Genomic DNA, 25,452 nt, shown 5'->3' on the forward strand with positions numbered 1-25,452 from the left:
CAAGGAGTGTCGTCTCTAGACAGAGACCTCCTAATACGTATACAGGTGTCTGTGCATCAATGCACGCGAGCCATGGGAAGGATGGTAGCTTCTTACGAAGAAATTCAATTCGCCAGGTCCCATGCAAGGATTTTCCAGTAGGATCTGTTGGACAAGTGGTCCGGGTCGCATCTTCAGATGCATCGGCGGATAACCCTGTCTCCAAGGGCCAGGGTGTCGCGGTTGTGGTGGCTGCAGAGTGCTCATCTTCTAGGGGGCCGCAGATTCGGCATACAGGACTGGGTCCTGGTGACCACGGATGCCAGCCTTCGAGGCTGGGGGGCAGTCACACAGGGAAGAAACTTCCAAGGCTATGGAAAAGTCAGGAGACTTCCCTACACATAAATATTCTGGAACTAAGGGCCATTTACAATGCCCTAAGTCAGGCTAGACCCCTGCTTCAACACCGGCCGGTGCTGATCCAGTCAGACAACATCACGGCGGTCGCTCATGTAAACCGACAGGGCGGCACAAGAAGCAGGGTGGCGATGGCAGAAGCCACAAGGATTCTCCGATGGGCGGAAAATCGTGTGTTAGCACTGTCAGCAGTGTTCATTCCCGGAGTGGACAACTGAGAAGCAGACTTTCTCAGAAGACACGACCTCCATCTGGGAGAGTGGGGACTTCATCCAGAAGTTTTCCAAATGATTGTACACCGTTGGGAAAGGCCACAGGTGGACATGATGGCGTCCCGCCTCAACAAAAAGCTACAAAGATATTGCGCCAGGTCAAGGGACCCTCAGGCGATAGCTGTGGACGCTCGGGTAACACCGTGGGTGTACCAGTCGCACGATTCAACTTGCACATGCTGCGGCTGGACTGCCGCACCCTAAATCTGTAAAAGCCCATTCCACAAGAAAAGTGGGTTCTTCTTGGGCGGCTGCCCGAGGGGTCTCGGCTTTACAACTTTGCCGAGCTGTTACTTGGTTGGGTTCAAACATTTTTGCAACAGTCTACAAGTTTGATACCCTGGCTGAGGAGGACCTAGAGTTTGCTCATTTGGTGCTGCAGAGTCATCCGCACTCTCCCGCCCGTTTGGGAGCTTTGGTATAATCCCCATGGTCCTTACGGAGTCCCAGCATCCACTTAGGACGTCAGAGAAAATAAGATTTTACTCACCGGTAATTCTATTTCTCGTAGTCCGTAGTGGATGCTGGGCGCCCATCCCAAGTGCGGATTGTCTGCAATACTTGTTTATAGTTATTGCCTAACTAAAGGGTTATTGTTGAGCCATCTGTTGAGAGGCTCCGTTATATTTCATACTGTTAACTGGGTATAGGTCTTAGTGGGAGGAGCCAGTGCACACCAGGTAGTCCTAAAGCTTTCTTTAGTTGTGCCCAGTCTCCTGCGGAGCCGCTAATCCCCATGGTCCTTACGGAGTCCCAGCATCTACTACGGACTACGAAAAATAGATTTACCGGTGAGTAAAATCTTATTTTTTTGCAGCGGGGTACACTGGGGTTCCACAGGGATAACATCGGGGTGTAGAGTTGGATCTTGATCCGAGGCACCAACAGGCTAAAAGCTTTGACTGTTCCCAGGATGCTTAGTGCCGGCTCCTTTATATCCCCGCCTCCAGGCTTCTAACGGGTAGGGCTGCGCTCAGCAGCCCTGAAAAGATCTTTTAAGAAGACAGAAGACGTCAAGGGCCACAGCACTGGCACTTAAAAGTGCTATATGTCATTCTGACATAGTCCGCTGTAACTACCCGGCAACCAGGGCGCGGGGGTATACAGTGCCGCCGGGGGAGGTGAGGGAGCCGCAGCATGATATGTCAGAATGACATATAGCACTTCTAAGTGCCAGTGTTGTGGCCCTTGAAGTCTTCTGTCTTCTTAAAAGCTCACCTCCCCTGGTGGCACTGTATACTCCCGCGCCCTGGTTGCCGGGTAGTTACAGCGGAGGGCTCCGGTTCTCTATAGGGCACACACACTTGCCGCTGCCCTCCGGGATCGCATGGCCGCATCAAGGGAGGAGGTAAGAGGGTCACCCAGGCGGTGCACTGGCGTGGACACTGTGGCCATATAGGGACCCCACTAGACCACCAAGGCAATGGCACAGGTCAGATTCTTTAAAAATCCATTTTGCTAAGGCCCACAGTACCCGGCAGTGAAGTCCAGCAAGGGGATAAGGCTCTGACCTGTAGCCCCTCCCCCCAGCCCCAGGCGCCATTTACTGCTAATGTTCCCACCCTGGAGCTGCATATCTCTCTCTCTTTCTCTTTTTCTCTTTCTCTCTCTCTTGCTCTTGCTCTTTCTCTTTCTCTCTCGCTCTTTCTCTCGCTCTCGCTCTCGCTCTCTCTCTCTCTTTCTCGCTCTTTCTCTCTCGCTCTCTTTCTCTCTCGCTCTTTCTCTCTCTTTCTCTCTCGCTCTCTTTCTCTATCGCTCTTTCTCTCTCGCTCTCTTTCTCTCTCTCTCTCTCTCTCTTCCTTTCTCTGCGTTTGGGCGCCATTACACACATGCTGAGCTGACTTTAGGACTGCTGGTCAATGTCTCCTCTGTAAAGCCACCTGCATCATCAGCGCTGTACATTTACAGGACACTTAAGTATTCTACATGTCTTTGGACAGTGTTAGTTAAGAACAAGTGCATACATTCAGGGATATTTAGTACAAGTGCCCTGGGATATACATCCAGTCTTTACTGTGCATTGTTATATCTATAGATCTTCATAGCTTTACTTAGTAGTACAGTTACTTAGTATTGCTAGTCCAGTGCAGTTTTATTGTTGTTTGTAATAATTTCTGCATTGTACATGTGACTGTGTGTATTCCAATAGCTGCTGTGTGATTTCATTCCGTGTATCTCGCATATACTGCTATCCCTATATTCTGTACCCACAGGATATACTACCTTGGTGTTTTTCTCTGTGTATTACAGTCACCATATACCTTTTAAATACTCCGTGTGTGCTCTGCTTGTAGTCACACTATACAGGTTTTTTTTTGTCAGGTACTTTTGTCTGCTTATATTGTACTATTTTGCCCTACAGTTACGATTTCATATAATGTCATCTCAACAGGGTGATAATTCTATGGCTGATCCTGCATCATGCAGTATTAATGCCGTGGATATCGAAGAGGGTTTAGGTGCTGGGGGTTTTAAACCCCTCAGTCAGTCTACAGCAACGGGGGCAACTCATGACCCGCCGTGGGCTACTTTTTCTAATTTACTGGCTACGCTGGTAACTAGACTTACGCTCCCTATGGGACGTCTGCCATTACAGCCACATATTGTCCCTGCAGTTAATCCGCCATGGGCAGATACTCTGTCCTCTCAGTTACAGCAATTAAATCGGTCTTTGGCTAAGCAAAATCCTAACCCTCGCCCGCCTAAGACCATGGCGTCATCTAAGTGGGCCATTACTTCCTCACAATCCACACGTTTCAAATACTTCATCTTATGAAGATGGCGCATATACTGACCCCTCAGACACTGATGCAGATGCTTCTGATGGGGAATATATAACTCAAGTGGATGTTGCTGACCTCTTAGAGGCTGTAAGGCTGATTCTTCAAATTGATGATGATGATGATGATGATGATGATGATGATGAAGAAGAAGAACCCCCAGCTACCTCTAAGAAACCAGATAAGTTCAAGCGTCAGAAGGTTACTAAATTAGTTTTGCCCCATTCTGACCACTTAGTTGACATACGTCAGGAATCCTGGGAATATCCAGGAAAGAAATTCTCTGTCTAAGAAGATGCTAGCTCGTTATCCCCTCGCTGCAGAGTTAAGTAAAAATTGGGAAACGCCGCCCCCGGTGGACTCGCAAGTCGCACGTCTGGTGGTATCATATGCTCTGCCTGTCACTACCGTCACCTCTCTGAAGGAACCAACGGATAAGCATATGGGGGGTTGCTTGAAGTCTATTTACACCCTTCCTGGAGCTGTACACAGGCCTACTGTTGTGGCCTCTTGGGCTGCTAAAGCTATAGAGTCCTGGGTTCAGCAAGTTGAAGCGGAACTACCGTCTAATATTCCTGATAATGCTAGACCGTGTCTTTCATACATTATTACAGCCTCTCATTATATTCAGGAGGCGGCATCTGATGCAGGTATCTTGGCGGCCAAAGCGTCTACTACGTCTGTTGTGGCTCGCCGGGTCCTCTGGCTGCGGTCCTGGTCTGTAGATCTGGACTCTAAAAAGACCTTGGAGGTGATACCTTTTAATGGAAACATACGTTTTGGGGAAGACCTCAATAAGATTGTTGCTGACTTAGCATCTGCTAAGACTGCATGTCTACCTAGTACTACACCTTTGGCCCCGAAGGCTAAGAGTACTTCCTTTCGTTCCTTTCGACCTCCAGGTAAAGCAAAGGGTCAGGCATACCCGAAACAGGCTCGCACTTCCAAATCCACTGAGCCCAAACCTAAATATGCCTGGGCTGCCCGTCGGCCTGCTTCCAAAACAGACAAACCTTTCAGATGATGGGGAACCCAGGGTGGGGAGGCTGACTTCTATGGTTTGGTATGGTTACAGACCACTCCGGACGCCTGGGTAAGTCGTCTCTCACGGATACGCTATCCTCTTTCAAGAAACGTTCCCCTTGCCAGTTTTGCTTAACAAACGTACCTACGGAGCCGGTAAAAGCAAAGACTCTCCATCTGGTGGTGCAATTCCTCCTGGACACGGGAGTGATAGTGCTGGTGCCTCTGTCTCAGAGAGGCAGGGGGTACTATTCAACGCTGTTCCTAGTTCCGAAGCCGAATGGTTCGTCTCGGCCCATTCTCAACTTCAAGTCTTTGAACAAATTTGGGAAAGTTTCCAAATTCCGTATAGGAAACTCTTCACTCTATTGTTCTGGCTTTGGAGCCCAAGGACTATATGGTATCCCTGGACATACAAGATGCTTACCTGCATATACCTATTGGAGTGTCGAATTGGCAATACTGCGGTTTGCTATTGGCAACCTCCATTTTCAATTCCAGTCCTTACCTTTTTAATCTGACCACGGCTCCCAAGAATATTCACCAAGGTCATGGCGGTCATGACTGCTCTACTCCGCCATCAGGGTATCAGGATCCTGCTGTATCTGGACGACTTGTTGATCCTGGCGAACTCTCCAGAAGTTCTCCTCTGTCATCTGGAACTGACGGTCAAATTCCTGCAAGCCCACAGGTGGCTCATCAACTGGAAGAAATCTTCCCTGGTCCCTGTTCAGAGTATGGTGCACCTGGGAGCACTGTTGGACACCCACAACCAGCGGTTGTTTTCGTCTCCGGAGAAGGTCCTGAAACTTCAGGACAAGATAAGATGCTTCCTCTCTCGCCCACGTGTGTCGATAGACTCTGCGATGCAAGTACTAGGCCTCGTGTCTGCGTTTGACATGGTAGAGTACGCTCCATTTCATTCCCGCCCTCTGCAGAGGTTCATACACTTCAAGTGGGACGGCCTGCCTCACCGGATCAGGAATCGCATGATCCTATTGGAGAAAGAGCGCTATATAAATAAAATTATTATTATTTTTATCTTCGTTACTCCGGAGGTCCGCTTGCCATTGAGCTGGTGGCTACAGGACCAGCAACTGAGCAGGGCTTGTCCCTTCTGGATCTCCACCTGGGTCCTTCTGACGACGGATGCCAGTCTGCGGGGGTGGTGCGCGGTGGACTCTCTCTCTCTGTTAAATCATGCAGCCACTGGACAGTCAGCATCTCCACCATCATCTGGGACAAAGAGGAAAAGCAGCCGGCTCTGCGTGTGATCTCCTATACACTGAGTCTCTTGAGTGCGTATACAGATCTCTTGTTACTTGGTCTAGGGGAGGGAACTTTCTCATTCATGATGAGTCATTGGTTAGTACAAATGTAAGCCTTGAAGACATCAAAAGGGCTGGCCTGAGTTTCCTGTCCTTTACATGCTTTGAATGGAATCCTTTTGTTCTCATCAGAATTGTGGCTTTATATTCCTACATTCAATCATAACTACTTGTTGCAATGAGTTACAACTTAATAACGGGCATCAAATTGATATACACATTAATCTGGTTGCTTTGATACCAAACACGACATGTCCATCTTGCTCCGCTCCAATAATACACATACATGACATTACTCCATTATATAATTTAAAACTTTATGATGTCTGGCGCTTGATATGTTCAATTTATGTGCTGTATGAAATAAGTGTTTAACATATCTTTGTGGCATGTCTGTGTAAATGCGTATGTTACCATATATTGCTAGGCTAGCTGCGCGTATTTGCAAGCTTAGCGACTCATAATGTGTGGAGTCTGTTTGTTCTCTCTATGTAATATTTTTGACTTCGACAACTCCAACCTGTTTGTGGTACTGAAACCGGATGGTTCGGTAAGGCCCATTTTGAATCTAAAATCCTTGAACCCTTAACTAAAGGTTTTCAAGTTCAAGATGGAATCCTTGCGAGCAGTGATTGCGTGTCTGGAAGAACTCCTGTTCAGTCGGACAACGCCATGGTCGTGGCTTATATCGGTCAAAAAGGAGGGACAAAAAGCAGAGCCTGCACGCGAGTTATCACGGATATTCCTCTGAACGGAAAGAAATGCAAGAGCAATGTCTGCCATCTTCATTCCAGGGGTGGACAACTGGGAGGTGGACTTCCTCAGTCACGATCTACACCCGGGAAAGTGGGGCCTACACCAGCAGTTTCAACAAATCCTCAATCTGTGGGGCTGTCCACAGATAGGCATGATGGCATCTCGTCTCAACAAGAAGCTTCCATGGTATTGTTCGAGAACCAGGGACCCTCAGGCGAGGGCATTAGATACACTGACGACGCCTTGGCCTTACCGGCTGGTCTACCTGTTTCCTCCGATTCCAGTGCTTCTGAGGGTGCTAAAGCAAATCAGGAATCAAAGAATCCAGGCAATTCTGATTGCCTCAGATTGGCCTCGAAGGGCGTGGTACGTGGATCTTCTGGACATGTCCGTAAAAGACCCGCCTCCTCTGCCAATGAGAAGCGATCTTCTTCAACAAGGACCGTCTACCCGGACTTACGGCGACTTCGTTTGGCGGCATGGAGGTTGAGCGGAACATCCTAGCTCACAAAGGCCTTTCCAAAAAGGTTATTGCCACTATGGTTCCGGCCAGAAAGCCTGTCACGTCAAAACACTATCATCACGTCTGGAAACTATATGTCTCGGTGTGAGGAGCGCAAATATCCTCCTGCGGAATTCAACCTGGGACTTTTCTTACATTTCCTGCAGGCTGGTGTGGATATGGGCTTACGTCTGGGCTCCCTTAAGGTTCAGATTTCGGCCATCTCTGTTTTTTCTTCCAGAAGTTGGCGATGTTGCCAGAAGTTCAGACCTTCTTGCATGGAGTGCTTCACATACAGCCTCCAACGGCACCCCGGTATTTGAATGTGGTTTGGGATTTTCGACCGTCATCCTGGTTTGAACCACTGATGAAAGTAGAAGTCAAGTACCTTACATGGAAGATGGTAATGTTATTGGCCCTGGCTTCTGCTAGACGTGTCTCAGGATTGGGGGCCTTATCGACTAAAAGTTCTTACTTGGTCTTTTACAAAGACAGAGCGGAGCTCAGGGCTCGACAGCAGTTCCTGCCGAAGGTTGTCTCTGCATTTCACTTGAACCAACCTATTGTCCTTCCGTCTAGTTCTGGCACTTCTGCTCCTCCGGAGGCATTGGATGCTGTGCGAGCCTTGAAGATCCATGTCAAGAGGATGGCTCGGCTCAGAAAGACTGATTCCCTGTTTGTGCTTTTATGAAGCACAGAAAAAGGGTTGCCCTGCTTCTAAGCAGTCCATTGCTCGTTGGCTTAGGCTTACTATCCAACAGGCCTATGTGTCGGCATCCTTACCTGTCCCACAGTCTCTGAAGGCCCACTCTACAAGATCAGTGGAGTCTTCCTGGGCGGCTGCTCGTGGGGTCTCGGCCTTGCAACTATGCCAAGCTGCTACCTGGTTGGGGAAGAACACTTTTGTGAAGTTCTATAAGTTTGATACCCTGGCCAAAGAGGATACCCAGTTTGGGCAGGCGGTGTTGCAGATGTCTCCGCATGTTCCTGCCCGTTCTAGAAGCTTTGGGACGTCCCCATCGTACTAAGTCCTCAGTATCCCTTATGGATGCTAGAGAAAATAGGATTTTAAATACCTACCGGTAAATCCTTTTCTCATAGTCCATAAGGGATGCTGGGCGCCCGCCTCAGTGCGTTGACTTTTCTGCGGGTGGTTTCTTATCTATAAGTTTACCTGTTCAGCTGTTGCTGTTTTGTTGCCAGCCGTTGCTGGTCAGTTCATGTTGTGGTGTGCTGGTGTGTGAATCTCACCACTCATTATTATGTTCCTTCTCTCAAGTATGTCCTGATAATGTCGATTATTATCTTAAAACATAAAGCTATACCTTTAAACACCCTTTTACCATGGAACCGCTGCGGCCGCTAGACTTAATATGCACTCTGTGTACCTTTTACGCTATTTGCGTAATGAGTCCCGTACCATGTACGGACTCTGCGTACAAACGCCGCGCTGGGGGTACAAAGTACACGCAGCGCGTACACACCCAATTAATACACTTTTAAACCTTATACAGTTAGTCAATGTAATACACTTTAAACCCTAGCAGGGAAAAGAGGACACAACACCGATTTGTAGTTAATCACTGCGTTCCGACACCACAGAGTAATATTTCTGAAAGGGGGTTAACAATACAAATTATGCACTACAATACAACAAAGTAAATGGCTACAGTCAATGTACATACGTGAGAATATTCGCATGCGCCTCCCGGTCCGGTCCTCCGCTATCAGGTTGATAACGTTGAGAGTCTTGTGCCCGGCCAGGCTGCAACAGGCTTTTTATACAATACTTCCAAAAGCAATACAATGGATACTGTAATCCCTTTGCCCATTGGACACAGGAATGCACCTTTACAGTACAGGAGAGGTCATAGGTTGATTTGAAAAGGTGGGCGATGTCTTTCTCAACTGCTCTTGTGGATGGTCTCCTCTGGATTCCCGCCGCATACATAATATACAGTAAATACAGTTTATATCTATATTCTGCTTCTGCACATAACTATCCGCAGGAACATGAGATCTTCCTCAAACCAACACCGGAATGTTACCCTTAAAATACCCTACAGCTGGATACCAAACACCACCTTATAACCTTAGTCTGTCCCCTCCTATCATGTAAAGGTGAATCCCTTTGTTCTGCAACCATTTAAACAGCTATAACTTTCTGATGTGGTGCAAGGAGACTATGTGTACATTGTGCACTATTTGGATTAAATATGTAATGTTTTGATAGCTCTCCATGCGTTCACAAACTCCGCCGTAAATACCCATACCACGCGCAGGACCGCGGGAGCGACCATACGCAAATTGCGGATATGTGCACGCACGGCGGAACAAGTGTACGCGCATGGGGCATGTGTGTGTATTTTATATGTGCTGTGTGTTCTGCAACATTTTTCGACGTTGACAGTCCACCCTTTGGCAGTCAACAATAACTGCCACTATCTAATCCAGAGGTTCTCAAACTCTGTCCTCGGGGGCCCACACAGTGCATGTTTTGCAGGTCTCCTCACAGAATCGCAAGTGAAATAATTAGCTCCACCTGTGGACCTTTTAAAATGTGTCAGTGAGTAATTGATACACCTGTGCACCTGCTGGGTTACCTGCAAAACCTGCACTGTGTGGGCCTCCGAGGACCGAGTTTGAGAACCTCTGACCTAATCACTAAACAGAAAAATACCAATACAATATCTACAGACGATTGGATGGTAGGAGGAGAGTTGTAGACGGGAAATGTATGACCTAGTGGGATAGAAAAAAGCATGTATGTATGAATCCATGTCTGAGGGGCATGTATCATCGTGCCGTATATGTTCTAGATAAGCTTCGAGGTATTGCGGCATATACATTAAATCCTTCTTATCCCGTATTAAGGGTCTGTAAGTGGGCCAACAAACACTACCGAGCTCTTTTCGGCTTCTTGTTCCAACAAATGGGGTGCACATTTAGTTGATGATACATGGAGGGGGAACATATGTGAGTGCTAGTATATGTGGATATCACCTGTCTACTATGTGTGTCATTAACTGAAGGTTGTAGAGATGAAGATAAGACACATATCTAAAATACATTCACATAACATTTTCATAATCCTTCTTGGGTAGGGTCGATGTCTTTTCCGGATGGGTGTATCTGGGCAGAGGGGGAGACAAAGGAAAAACGGGTGAAAGAAACAGGCCATGGAATTCATTTGCAATCCTTATCATAACTGTCTCAATGGATGGGTCGTAAATTAAATCTGCTGCTGTAACATTGCCCCCGCTCCTTAAACTCATCAATTTTGTGCCGTGCTTGCGCCGCGTTAGAATTCGAACACGCCTAAATATCAAACCAATAATTATGACAACTCCCAGGATACAAAGGAGAAACTTTCCTACACTCATAATAACATTTTGAGCCCACTCTCCTAATCCTGAGAACCAATTTCGTGGGTTCAACCATGAGACCCAGCCGGTCAGCTCATTACCCACAGCGGTCAGGGTAAGGTTGTGTCTCCTCCGGAACTCCCACTTCAACTGCAATATATCATCCATCTTTTGATCGATAATCTCTGTGGGGTCGTCAGTGCTGTTTGTAATATACGTGCAGCACTTCACACCATATTGAGTTGCCAAAGTAACACGGTACCCACCCGTCACGGCTGTGATATAATTAAGGACCATCCTGTGCTGGATCAGTTCCATCTTGTAAGCTTGTAATTCCCTTCCCGTATACCTGAAGGTATCGTCATACATCTCAGTGATATTATCTATCAAGATTGCTAGCGCATGGATATACCTATAATTTATATTTCCTCTGGCAGTACGGGTGATGTCTAATGAGAGAAGGAATTGAATCCCGGTGGATTCGTGGATCAAGTCAGAGGCTACGTGCTCTGTCCTCTCTATGAGGTGTCTCTTGACGATGTGTTCATAGTGAGTATGAGTATAAAGAGCCTGAGCACTGCGGTGAACATCTTTCATCTTATCATGGGTTATGGTCATGACCTCTGGCAACACTCTTCCAACATAACACAATCCCTCTGAGTTCGGGGCAAGCCCCTTATACGCCTTCCTCCCACATATGAAATAGGCATCATCGGGGAGAACATATGGGACAGAATATGACATTACCATATTACAAACTTTCCAAGTGAAAAACCCAATCCCTAGTTCTCCCATCTTCTCAGTACAAGTATCAGGCTGGATGATATGAGCACAGTACCCTGGTGATACTTCTCCAACCCACATGGTCTTGCTTCTTCGAGTATACCTATACCGGAAATACCTTCCACTGTTGGCTTTTTGGCGATCAAGTTCAGAGTCTATGGGTATCCTATCAGCTCTGTGTGAAAAGGTCATTGTCTGGTTATTCCACGTCACTTCCCAATTTCCCGGTTTTCGGTAATTGGAATTGTTGAAACACACTATGGATCTATCTACATGATACTGGTGGAGCTTCAAGCTAGGGGGCCTAGAAATATAAAATTTCTTGTCCACCGGTCTCCCACCCCGTAATTCGAGTACCTCATCTATTGCTAAAGGGTACGGTACTAATCCTGACTTGCTCTGACCTTGAGGTACTTGTGAGCACACCCAGCATTCTGTCTGGTTTAAGACCTTACCCACTAGTGAGTGGTAATCACTCAATGGATGACGGTCAATGTTGATATTAAGGCTGGACTGACATCTCTGGATGCACCCATCCTCGACTATGTTCTCACAATTCTTACAAATGCAATTTTCCTCAGCCAATAACCCTTCACAGTGCCTCCGAGCTCCCTGACTACCAGATCGCTTTCTGATACTCGCCTTTGCTCGAGTGATGTGTTGCTCTTGAGATTCTACAAATCCATCCCCGCCATCAGAACCCATTCCAGATCCTTTCTCGACCTCTCTGGGACCCTCACCGAAACAGACTGTCCTGGTCAACAACAGGATTAACAGGAAAACCCGGAACGCAGTCTCTTGGGGTAAGTCCATCTTGTTAAGGGAAGAGAAGGGAAACAAGAAGGGGAAGAAAGAGAAGGAGGGTTGTGGGGGATGGAGAAAATAAAAAAAACTGGTGCGACAACCGCCTCTGGTCTTGTTGTTCTCCGCGCTCAGGTGCCGTCTCAACAGTCCTGCCTCTCAACCTTCCCGGAACAGACACTCCAATGATACGATGTTCTCTACACTCTGCTCTTTGGCACGGCTTCTCTCCGGGTCAGCGACCTTCTTACAGTGGGACGAGTGGACCCAAGTCTCTCTCTCGGCAACCTTTAATGCTGTCGTGCTGGTTAGCAAGACTTGGTACGGTCCTTCCCACCTGTCAATGAGGCAACCTGAGCGTAGAAAATTTTGAATCATTACATAATCCCCAGGTTCAATGTCATGACAATTACTGTTCGGTAGGTCAGGAATCGCCAGCTTTAGATTCCTATTTTGATTCCTCAGCTGCTGGCTCATCTTAACCAAATATCTCACAGTCACTTCGTTATTGCATTTCAAATCATCCTGGGGGTCTATCATTACATGAGGTTGTCGGCCAAAAAGAATCTCAAAGGGTGATAGGTTAAGGGGGGACCTGGGAGTGGTTCTGATGCTGTACAATACTAGTGGCAAAGCTTCTGGCTACAACAATCCAGTCTCGGCCATCACTTTGCTCAGCTTGTTCTTAATAGTGCTGTTCACTCTCTCCACCTTCGCACTTGCCTGTGGTCGGTACGGAGTATGCAGCTTGCTATTAATTCCCATCAGTTTGCACATAACCTGAAAGACTTCACCTGTAAAATGGGTACCCCTATCGCTTTCAATTATTCTAGGGATACCATATCTACACACAAATTCCTGCACAATTTTCTTTGCAGTGAACGTAGCAGTATTTGTGGCCGTAGGGAACGCTTCTACCCAATTGGAAAACACATCAATACAGACTAACACATATTTTAAATTTCTACAGGGTGGTAACTGTATGAAATCAATTTGTATTACCTGAAAAGGGCCGTCTGTCGGAGGGATATGGGATGGTTCTGTTGGTATTGACTTTCCAATATTCTTCCTCATGTAAGTAAGACATGTCATTGCTCTCTTACCCGCATGAGAAGAGAATCCTGGCGCACACCAGTAGGCTCTCACCAGCTTACACATACCCTCTTTACCCAGATGAGTCAGACCGTGTGCCGCCTCAGCTAAGCTTGGAAGATATGCTCTGGGGGCCACTGGCTTACCCTGTCCACCTATCCAGAGTCCTGAGGACTCCTGGCCATACCCCTTTGACCTCCTGACCGCCTTTTCCTGTGGAGAACAAAAATTTTGCATTTCAATTAATTTTTGTGTGTTGATTGTGTTGAATGTTATCAGTGATGTGATGTTTGTTTGTATGGGGCTGCTGGCTGCTGATTTAGCAGCTTCGTCTGCCCGGCTGTTACCAAGTGAGATTGGATCTTGGTTGTAAGTGTGTGCCTTGCACTTGATAACAGCCACTCTGTCTGGTTCTTGTATCGCTGTTAAATGCCTTTTTATGTGGGACGCATGCGCTACAGGTGTGCCAGCTGCCGTCATAAAATTTCTGAGGCGCCATAGGGCCCCCAAAATCATGCACTACTCCAAAGGCATACCTAGAATCTGTGTATACATTGGCTGACTTACCCTTGGCCAATTCACACGCTCTGGTTAGGGCGACCAGCTCAGCAACTTGTGCTGAGTGCAGTGGGCCCAGGGGTTCAGCTTCTATGATACCTCTGTCATCTACGACTGCGTATCCAGTACACAGGTCTCCCGAGTCCGTCTGTCTGTGGCAACTACCGTCAGTGTAAAAAGTAAAATCTACGTCTTCCAGTGGGATGTCACTAATGTCAGGTCTTGCAGTGAAAGTCTGGTTTAGGTATTCCATACAATCATGCATATCAGTGTCTGCACTAAATCCTCCTTCACCATCATTCTCATCCTCCACCCGGCAGATAAGTTGCAGGATTTAGTGCACTGCATCTCTTTATGGTGATGTTTACAGGGGCCATTAGTGCTAATTCCCACTTTGTAAACCGTGCCGATGAGACATGTCTGGTTTGGGCGAAGTTCAGTAAGGCTGATACTGCATGAGGTGTATGGATTGTCAGGTTGTGTCCTAACACTACGTCTTCGCTTTTACTTACTTACTAGCAAAGCTATCGCTGCAACACTTCGCAAGCATGTGGGGAGAGACTGCGCTACTGTGTCCAACTGTGCACTGTAGTAAGCTACCGGCCTGCTGGCATCACCATGTCTCTGGGTTAGGACACCTGCCGCCCAGTGTGCGAGATCCGATCTGGTTTGTTCGAAGAGACCATTTCTTGCAAAGGTAAAGCCAGTATGGAGAACCCTGGGATCCAGTTTCGGCAGTACCCACACATTCCAAGAAAGGTGCGGATCTGTTGCTGGGTTTGTGGCAGGGTCATGTCGCGAATCGCCTCTATTCTATCAGCGGTGAGGTGTCTAAGTCCTTGCGTCAAGCAATGGCCCAAATATTTTACCCTGGTCTGGCACAGCTGCAACTTATCCTTTGAAACCTTGTGTCCCGTATTAGAAATGTGAAACAGAAGCTGTTTCGTGTCTTTCAAGGACGATTCGAGTGAATCAGAACACAGCAGTAAGTCATCTACATACTGTATTAATACTGATCCGCTCTCAGGTTGAAAGGATTGTGAACAGTCATGCAAAGCCTGGGAGAAAATACTTGGGCTGTCAATAAAACCTTGGGGTAGGCGAGTCCAGGTGTACTGTACTCCCCTGTATGTGAATGCAAACCGGTATTGGCTGTCAGGGTGCAGAGGGACAGAAAAGAAGGCAGAACAGAGGTCAATGACAGTGAAAAATTTTGCAGTAGGGGGAATTTGCATGAGGATGACAGCTGGATTTGGCACTACGGGGAATTGGCTCTCAACTATCTTGTTTATCCCTCTTAGATCCTGCACTAGCCTGTAACCCCTCCCCCCACTCTTTTTCACAGGGAAGATGGGACTATTGGCAGTGCTGGACGTCCTGACTAGGATGCCCTGTTGTAGCAAGCGCTCTATGACTTGGTATACTCCTAATTCCACCTCTGGCTTTAGAGGATACTGAGGGATTTTTGGAGCTATCCTACCATCTTTTATTTGCACTACTACTGGAGCTACATTCGCCATTAATCCAGTGTCTTGTCCATCTTTGGTCCAGAGGGATCCCGGTATTCGTGAGATCATTTCCTCTACCTTTGATGGACACCTGTCTAACAGCAGAGTGTGACATTAGCCTTTGTGGGGTGTCTAACATATCCTGCACTTCCTGAACGTGATTCTCGGGTATATCCAAGAAGACACCCTCAGGAGTACAATATATGACACACCTCATTTTACACAATAAATCTCTCCCAAGTAGATTAGTCGGAGCTGATGCAGCTAGCAAAAAGGAATGCTTGGTCTGCAAAGGCCCTATCGTAATCTCCGCTGGTCTACTCAAAGGGTAGTGTTGCACTATTCCTGTTACTCCCATTGCCGAAATTGTTTTACCCGTGGTTTTCATACCTACCGTCGAATTTAACACTGACCTGGCCGCCCCTGTATCTACAAGAAAAGGTAATGATCTACCAGCTACATCAACTGTGACCTCAGGTTCACTACCAAGGCTAGCAATCAACTTCACTGGCTGCAGACTACAGGTGTGGCCCAACCCCTATTGTATATTGTGACCCTCCCGCAGCACACTGGCAGCTACCATATGTGAGGGGGGTAACTGAGAATTTTCGGAGGTCTGCCAGTCCCTCCTAGGTGGATACCTCCTTGTTTCCCCTGCATGTGGCTCATAACTTCTCCTATGCGATCCCTGATCCCAATTATGTGTATTATAGTGTGGTTCATATCCTGGTCTAGGGGGTCGGTATACCTTATGGGTGTTTTTTATACCTACAATTCCGTGCAAAATGTCCTTCCTTCTGACAGTTATAGCATACTACTACACGTGACTTACCATCAGGGGTCTGGAGTTTTGGCTGATGCGGTTTTGTTTTAAGAGCATTTATACTTACTGTCATCAGCTTATCCCCCTGAGACTCCCTGTGCTTAATGACGTTCCGATCGTGCTCGATAGCGGACTCTCTTAATGCAGCCACCGAGATACCTCTCCAGTTAGGTAGAGTGGTTTGTACCCTTGTTCTTAATGTCTCTTTTAACCCGTCCATTAATACTAACACAGCTACCTCCCTGTGATGTACATTGTCCTTAATGTCCTTGATCCCAGTGTATCTAGCCATTTCCTGCAGTGCTCGGTGGAATATTCAGATGCCATTTCACATTCTTTTTGTCTTATAAAAAAGATTTTATTCCATTTGACAACAGTAGGGAAATATACTCCTAATTGCAGATTGATTTGTCGTACATTCTCCTGAGTGTACTCATCAGTGAGAGGTACTTCTGCGTCTAATTTACAATCAGTAATGAATTTCGCGGGGTCAATATTGGAAGGTAAACATACTCGTAGCACTGTTCGCCAATCTTTGTTTGTGGGTTCGGTGGCGTTGCCTAACTCTTTGATGAACCTCTGGCATGCGACTAGATCCTTTCGGGGATCAGGAAATTCTGACATAATTGCCCTCAATTCTGTCCGGGACCAGGGACAATGCATGGCAATGTTCCTGACGGGAGTTACTCCCTGAGCGTCAGTCTTTCCATTGGGTACTGCGATCACCCTGACAGGATTTAGTTCAACTACGTCATACTGAGTTGACTCCACAATCTGAGGTGCTATTGTCTCTGCATAATGTATGGTACCTTACTTACCTGTGGACACGACCTCACTTATCCCTCCGCTAGGGGGCCTTACTACTGCTCTTGCTGGTTGGGCCGTGCCCACCTGAGTATTCTGTATGGTGGCTGCTAGAGAGAGTGCCGATATCGTGCTGGGCTCTTCTTGCTCGCAGTCCTGAGGAAAATTTAAAATGGGATACAACTGGCAAGGGTTAGCGTTAGTACATTTATCAACTATACTCTTATCGGATACCAATATGCCATTGTCTGTAGCCACTTTCTCCCCCACAATATACGGTGGTGGTGGTGCGGTTGCCATCATTTTCCTGCTAGGTTTGGAACCTGCTGCGTGAGCTAATTCTCTTTGCATATCACCATCTTGCTGCCATAAGTTTAAACAATCTGTGTGTCTGACCCTTTGTTTTCGGGATTTTATCAGACATATCCTAATCCTTAAATTCTGCAATACCTTTGGTTCAAAACTGCCTACCTTAGGGAATGGTTCCCTATCTCCCGCAGTCATACGTTCCCATTCATTGCATGAAACGTCTGTATGTGGTCCATACTTCTCACACATTATGAACCTCGCTGACCCCCTGTGCCGCGGTATGTCAACCTGAACCCTGGTTGAACGTCCATTACTTGAGCAACTGGCCCCCATATTTTGCAGGTATTACCCTTTCGGCTAATCCCACAAAAAAACCCAAAATACTCAATATAAGGCAACGGTGAAAGTTCTCCGAGCGCTCTGCACCCGCTCACCGCCCACGTTGGCCAGTACTACCATACACTGTCGATAGCGAAGGCAATGTACCCAATTTAGGGCCCTATGTAACCTCTATTTACTGGAAGTTTCTGGGAATAACTTACCCTTTCCAGTAAATATAAGCCGTTAGAGATTGCCTGAGAGAGACCAGCGAAAACTCCCTAAACCTTTATTATACACAAATCACGCTTGCGTATGCTATATACAGCGCTAATGATACCGCGATTTTACGCAAAGCTCGTAAAAAGGGTATCACGTTGCGCTAAATATTGCACCCACGAACGCGCGGTCCAATCGCACAGCGTATAGGTACTTGTTACTTATCTGCCGTACGACCACTGGAATCGATTTTCAGGCTGTGAAACCTCAGCCGGAGCGTATAAAAAAACAACAAAACTAAATGGGTAAACCTTTGCTAACCCCCTGGGCCGCGGTACTCTAACACAATTGCCTACCTTGCTCCTTTGTACTTAAATCTATATTAACATGAGTCAGCTGCCTCACGCCACCAAGTCTCCACTCACTTGATGTACCACTCGACGGGATCCCGAATTCCCTGGGTCCACTAAACCTTTATTACGTTTGCTCACTCACGTTCGCTCACTCAAATACACTTTGGTTTTTCTGTACAGAAAATTATCTTTCATTCAGATAAACAGCTTTACTCCCAGAGGCAATACAGTAAAAAAGGTTTTATTTAAACTAAATCGTGGAAACCGAGCAATTTGTGCTAATGTAGCGTGGCTACTGTCCCGCCCCTAAACTAAACAGTGCTATTGTGTAATTTGTACTTAGCGGTCGTACCCTTACGTACGTTGCGTAAACACGCGACCGTGTGTATGTATTTACGTTGCGTACGCAGTCCCGTACTTTGTCCGAGACACTTTTACAAAAATCGTACGTCCGCAATAGTACAAATCCCACACTTCTATAAATGTAAGCGATATTACCTATAATCGCTCACTTAACACAACGCAGTTTCTTTCTGTATAAACCTTTTTAACTAGGCCAGACTGTGTTTGTGTTTTACGTTTACTTCCTTAATATTTATTCTATATTTTAACTAAATAGCAACAAATTTCTCCGCACAGGTCTAAATAAATCTAGTAATCAGTACTTATGGCAACAATGTGAGCAGGTATACAGAGTACAGGTGTACGCTTGTGTTGTGTGCGCATTTGGCGCCAAACAGAAATTCACAGACTTTTTAAATAGCTTTGCGTATTTACTCTATGGGTCCCACCAGCATCCCTACAAACCATGCAGAGCAGACGCCATCTAATCGGCAATAAAATAGGGTTTCCAGTGTATCCAGCGGCCAGAAAAAGGTTTACGTAGGATACCTGTCCGCCCTTTGCTGATAGATAAAGTCTGCTTTAACCTGCTAGGCTGCGGCTATGTGGAAAAACCGGACGATGGCCCCAATTGATAATGTCGATATTATCTTAAAACCTAAAGCTATACCTGTAAACACACTTTTACCATGGAGCCGCTGCGGCCGCTAGACTTAATATGCACTCTACGTACCTTTTACGCTATTTGCGTAATGAGTCCCGTATCATGTACGGACTCTGCGTACAAACGCCGCGCTGGGGGTACAAAGTACACGCAGCGCGTACACACCCAATTAATACACTTTTAAACCTTATACAGTTAGTCAATGTAATACACTTTAAACCCTAGCAGGGAAAAGAGGACACAACACCGATTTGTAGTTAATCACTGGGTTCCGACACCACAGAGTAATATTTCTGAAAGGGGGTTAACAATACAAATTATGCACTACAATACAACAGAGTAAATGGCTACAGTCAATGTACATACGTGAGAATATTCGCATGCGCCTCCCGGTCCGGTCCTCCGCTATCAGGTTGATAACGTTGAGAGTCTTGTGCCCGGCCAGGCTGCAACAGGCTTTTTATACAATACTTCCAAAAGCAATACAATGGATACTGTAATCCCTTTGTCCATTGGACACAGGGATGCACCTTTACAGTACAGGAGAGGTCATAGGTTGATTTGAAAAGGTGGGCGATGTCTTTCTCAACTGCTCTTGTGGATGGTCTCCTCTGGATTCCCGCCGCATACATAATATACAGTAAATACAGTTTATATCTATATTCTGCTTCTGCACATAACTATCCGCAGGAACATGAGATCTTCCTCAAAACACCCTTAAAATACCCTACACCTGGATACCAAACACTACCTTATAACCTTAGTCTGTCCCCTACTATCATGTAAAGGTGAATCCCTTTGTTCTGCAACCATTTAAACAGCTATAACTTTCTGATGTGGTGCAAGGAGACTACAGATGTGTCCACATACATCTTTGCTATATCCCGCCATGTATGGCACAGTTTTGCATGCCATAGACTCAGAGATTTAGCCATGCCTTCTGATTTTTCTTAATTTGCTTCTTTAATATATTACTTTATACATATTCTATTATGGCAAACAAAAATGTTTAAAATTCATCCACTCGATACTCGTGAAAAACAGCTTAGCCGTGTTTTGCATGTTGTGCCAAATATGTAAAAAAGCAAAGATGTAAGTGGACACATCTGTATGTGTACATTGTGCACTATTTGGATTAAATATGTAATGTTTTGATAGCTCTCCATGCATTCACAAACTCCGTCGTAAATACCCATACCACGCGCAGGGCCGCAGGAGCGACCATACGCAAATTGCGGATATGTGCACGCACGGCGGAACAAGTGCACGCGCAGTGGGCATATGTGTGTATTTTATACGTGCTGTGTGTTCTGCAATATTTTTCGACTTTGACAGTCCATTCTCCTTTGGGCACTATTTTACCTATAACTGCCTGTGGGAGGGAGCATAAAGGGAAGGAACCAGCACACCCAGTTGAAGAAATTTGCCATACCTATCTATACCCCATCGTACTAAGGGAGTCATTCCGAGTTGATCGCTAGCTGAAAATGTTAGCTGCGCAGCGGTGATGCTAAAAACGGCACTTCTGCGCAATGTGCACGTGCGACGTACTTTCACAACGGCCGATGCAGTTTCACACAAGGTGTAGCGAAGTTTTTCAGTCGCACTGCTGACCGCAGAGTGATTGACATGAAGTGGGCGTTTCTGGGTGTCAACTGGCCGTTTTCAGGGAGTGTTCGAAAAAACGCAGGCGTGCCAGGAAAAACGCAGGCGTGGCTGGGAGAACGCAGGGCGTGTTTGTGGCGTCAAATCCGGAACTGAACAGTCTGAAGTGATCGCAAGCGCTGAGTAGGTCTGGAGCTACTCTAAAACTGCACAATTTATTTTTATTTTTTTGTAGCCGCTCTGCGATCCTTTCGTTCGCACTTCTGCTAAGCTAATATACACTCCCAGAGGGCGGCGGCTTAACATTTGTATGACTGCTAAAAACTGCTAGCGAGCGATCAACTCGGAATGACCCCCTAAGTACCCAGTATCCCTTATGGACTACGAGAAAAGGATTTACTGGTAGGTATTTAAAATCGTATTTTCCTAGCAGCATGTAATGTCACTTGTAAATTATGAGCTAAAACATTTGTTTTCTGGAATTAGGATGTGGAGTGTTAAAGAAATGCAAACATGATTTTAAATCATCTCAATGGAAGGATGATAAAGGAAGTAATATTGACTCTTCATCTCCTGTCATCATTGCTTTTAAGTGTAAGTTTATTAGTTTATTTATATATTTATTTATTTATTGCATTAATGTTTCCCCTTTCTACAATATGTGTTTATTCAGTTAGCGGAGTAGAAGTAAGATTAAAGAATCACTCCAGAGGGTGTATAATGTAACTCCTCCTGCCCTTCTGTGTGTTTTCTTTCTTAGCTGAGGAAGGCAAGTATATGTAAGTGCAGTGTTTTTATACATTTCTAAGGTGGTTTATCCTCAAGTGCTGATGGTCCATTTGACGTACCTGTGCAAGCTGGGGTTGGGGGGGGTTTGGGGGATACTTGTTGCTACTTCCATATATCAAAAGCAGGGTTGGAGATTTTAGCTCTCCTCCTCCATACCAGGAAACCAAAACCTAGATGAGGCATGAGTAATAAATGCTGGAACTAATGTCGCTGGAACCAATTGTCATTAACCGTTCTAAGGGGTATATGCAATTCACGGCGAATCGCGGCAATTTTTCGCCGTTTTTTTTCCGACTCAATTCGCCAGGTGAATTCTGGCAGGTGGCTGCCGGAATTCACCATATTCAATGAAAAACGGATTCGCCAGAACCGCGGGCGAAAATCGGCCGATTTGGCGGATTTTGCCGCGATTTGAAAAAACGGGAAAATCCCGGAAAAAAAATGGCGTGGGGTCCCCCCTCCAAAGCATAACCAGCCTCGGGCTCTTCGAGCTGGTCCTGGTTCTAAAAATGCAGGGAAAAATTGGGCATGGATCCCCCGTATTTTTAAAACCAGCACCGGGCTCTGCGCCTGGTGCTGGTGCCAAAAATACGGGGGACAAAAAGAGTAGGGGTCCCCCGTATTTTTAACACCAGCATCGGGCTCCACTAGCTGGACAGATAATGCCACAGCCGGGGGTCACTTTTATGCCGTGCCCTGCGGCCGTGGCATTAAATATCCAACTAGTCACCCCTGGCCGGGGTACCCTGGGGGAGTGGGGACCCCTTCAATCAAGGGGTCCCCCCCCCCAGCCACCCAAGGGCCAGGGGTGAAGCCCGAGGCTGTCCCCCCCCATCCAATGGGCTGCGGATGGGGGGGCTGATAGCCTTTTGTGATCATAAAAAGATATTGTTTTTTACAGTAGTACTACAAGTCCCAGCAAGCCTCCCCCGCAAGCTGGTACTTGGAGAACCACAAGTACCAGCATGCGGGAGAAAAACGGGCCCGCTGGTACCTGTAGTACTACTGGAAAAAAAATACCCAAATAAAAACAGGACACAGACACCTTGATAGTAAAACTTTATTACACACTACCGACACACACATACTTACCTATGTTGACATGCCGACTGCCACGGTCTCCGACGATCCGAGGGTACCTGTGAAAAAATTATACTCACCTTCCAGCGTCCAGAGATAAATCCACGTCCAGAGAGATAATCCACGTACTTGTAAAAAAAACAAAACGCAAATACCCGCTCCATACCGGACTGAAAAGGGTCCAATGCTTTCACATCAGACCCCTTTCCCCGAATGCCGGGACATCACGTGACTCCTGTCACTGAAGTCCCTTCAGCCAATCAGGAAGCGCTACTTCCGTGGCGCTCACCTGATTGGCTGTTCGCTGTCTGTGCTGTGACAGCGCATCGCAAAGCCGCTCCATTACTTTCAATGGTGGGAACTTTGCGGGTAGGCGCAGTATATAGAACAGCAGCTATAGGGGACATAATTCAGTTAGTCCCTGCATTATATAGCGCTCTGGTGTGTGCTGGCATACTCTCACTCTGTCTCCCCAAAGGGCTTTTGTGGGTCCTGTCCTCTGTTAGAGCATTCCCTGTGTGTGCGCGGTGTGTCGGTACGGCTGTGTCGACATGTTTGATGAGGATAATGATGTGGAGGCGGAGCAGATGCCTATAGAAGGGATGTCACCCCCTGCGGGGCAGACACCTGAGTGGATGGACTTATGGAAGGAATTGCGTGCACGTGTCGACTCCTTACACAAGAAATTTGACGACATGCCAAATGCGGGACAGCCGGCTTCTCAGCTCGTGCCTGTCCAGGCGTCTCAAAGGCCATCGGGGGCTCTAAAACGCCCGCTACCTCAGATGGCAGACGCGGATGTCGACACGGATACTGACACCAGTGTCGACGACGATGAGTCTAGTCTAATGTCCACTAAGGCCATTCGTTGCATGATTGAAGAAATGAAAGAGGTGTTACAAATTTCTGATATAAACCCAGGTACCACTAAAAAGGGTATTATGTTTGGGGAGAAAAAACTACCCGTAGTCTTTCCCCCATCAGAAGAATTAAATGAAGTGTGTGAAGAAGCGTGGGCTTTCCCTGATAAAAGATTGGTAATCTCTAAGAAGTTACTAATGGCAATCCCTTTCCCGCCAGAGGATAGGTCACGTTGGGAGACACCACCTAGGGTGGATAAAGCGCTCACACGTTTGTCTAAAAAGGTGGCACTACCGTCTTCGGATACGGCCGCCCTCAAGGAACCTGCTGATAGAAAGCAGGAGGCTATCCTGAAGTCTGTATATACACACTCAGGCATTATACTTAGACCTGCTATTGCGTCAGCATGGATGTGCAGTGCTGCCGCTGCGTGGTCAGATTCCCTGTCAGAAAATATTGACACCCTAGACAGGGACACTATTCTGCTAACCATAGAGCATATAAAAGACTCAGTCTTATACATGAGAGATGCACAGAGGGAGATCTGCCGGCTGGCATCTAAAATAAGTGCACTGTCCATTTCTGCTAGGAGAGGCTTATGGACTCGCCAGTGGACAGGGGATGCAGATTCAAAAAGGCACATGGAAGTTTTGCCTTATAAGGGTGAGGAGTTATTCGGGGATGGTCTCTCGGACCTAGTTTCCACAGCAACTGCTGGGAAGTCAGCATTTTTACCCCATGTTCCCTCACAGCCTAAAAAGGCGCCGTTTTATCAGGTACAGTCCTTTCGGACTCAGAAAAACAGGCGTGGAAAAGGCGGGTCCTTTCTGTCCAGAGGCAGAGGTAGGGGAAAAAGGCTGCAACAAACAGCAGGTTCCCAGGAGCAAAAATCCTCCCCCGCTTCTTCCAAGTCCGCCGCATGACGGTGGGGCTCCACAGGCGGAGCCAGGTACGGTGGGGGGCCGCCTCAAAATTTTCAGCGATCAGTGGGCTCGCTCACAGGTGGATGCCTAGATCCTGCAAATAGTATCTCAAGGGTATAAACTGGAATTCGAGGCGCCTCCACCCCACCGGTTCCTAAAATCTGCCTTGCCGACAACTCCCTCAGGCAGGGAGGCTGTGCTAGAGGCAATTCAAAAGCTGTATTCCCAGCAGGCGATAGTCAAGGTGCCCCTACTTCAACAAGGACGGGGTTACTATTCCACACTGTTTGTGGTACCGAAACCGGACGTTCGGTGAGACCCATTTTAAATTTGAAATCCTTGAACACATACATAAAAAAATTCAAGTTCAAGATGGAATCGCTCAGGGCGGCTATTGCAAGCCTGGACGAGGGGGATTACATGGTATCCCTGGACATCAAGGATGCTTACCTGCATGTCCCCATTTACTATCCTCACCAGGAGTACCTCAGATTTGTGGTACAGGATTGCCATTACCAATTCCAGACGCTGCCGTTTGGACTCTCCACGGCACCGAGAGTGTTTACCAAAGTAATGGCGGAAATGATGATACTCCTTCGAAGAAAGGGAGTTTTAATTATCCCGTACTTGGACGATCTCCTAATAAAGGCGAGGTCCAAGGAGCAGTTGTTGGTGGGAGTAGCAGTATCTCAGGAGGTGCTACACCAGCACGGTTGGATTCTGAATATTCCAAAATCACAGCTGGTTCCGACGACACGTCTACTGTTCCTGGGTATGATCCTGGACACAGTCCAGAAAAAAGTGTTTCTCCCGGAGGAGAAAGCCAAGGAGCTGTCATCTCTAGTCAGAGACCTCCTGAAACCGAAACAGGTATCGGTGCATCACTGCACGCGGGTCCTGGGAAAGATGGTGGCTTCTTACGAAGCAATTCCTTTCGGCAGGTTCCATGCCAGAATCTTTCAGTGGGACCTGTTGGACCAATGGTCCGGATCGCATCTTCAGATGCATCGCCTAATAACCCTGTCTCCAAGAACCAGGGTGTCTCTGCTGTGGTGGCTGCAGAGTGCTCATCTTCTAGAGGGCCGCAGATTCGGCATACAGGACTGGGTCCTGGTGACCACGGATGCCAGCCTTCGGGGCTGGGGGGCAGTCACACAGGGAAGAAACTTCCAAGGACTATGGTCGAGTCAGGAGACTT

The 25,452-nt window shown here is 47.0% G+C and overlaps 1 protein-coding gene across 2 annotated transcripts in view; it reads left to right on the forward strand.

Annotated features, from left to right (window-relative positions):
- The window catches only part of TSNAX (translin associated factor X), a 447,127-nt gene that overhangs the window by 99,338 nt on the left and 322,337 nt on the right, over window positions 1–25,452 (forward strand). Inside the window, exon 2 of one of the 2 annotated variants that reach the window (XM_063917690.1) lies at window positions 21,088–21,195. The exons of the other annotated variant lie outside the window; for it this stretch is intronic. Coding sequence (XP_063773760.1) covers window positions 21,088–21,195 — 108 coding nt within the window. The remainder of the gene's footprint in view (window positions 1–21,087; window positions 21,196–25,452) is intronic. 2 annotated transcript variants of the gene reach the window in all.

The sequence above is a fragment of the Pseudophryne corroboree genome, chromosome 4 (genome assembly GCF_028390025.1).
Source record: "Pseudophryne corroboree isolate aPseCor3 chromosome 4, aPseCor3.hap2, whole genome shotgun sequence".
Taxonomy (NCBI): Eukaryota; Metazoa; Chordata; class Amphibia; order Anura; family Myobatrachidae; genus Pseudophryne; species Pseudophryne corroboree.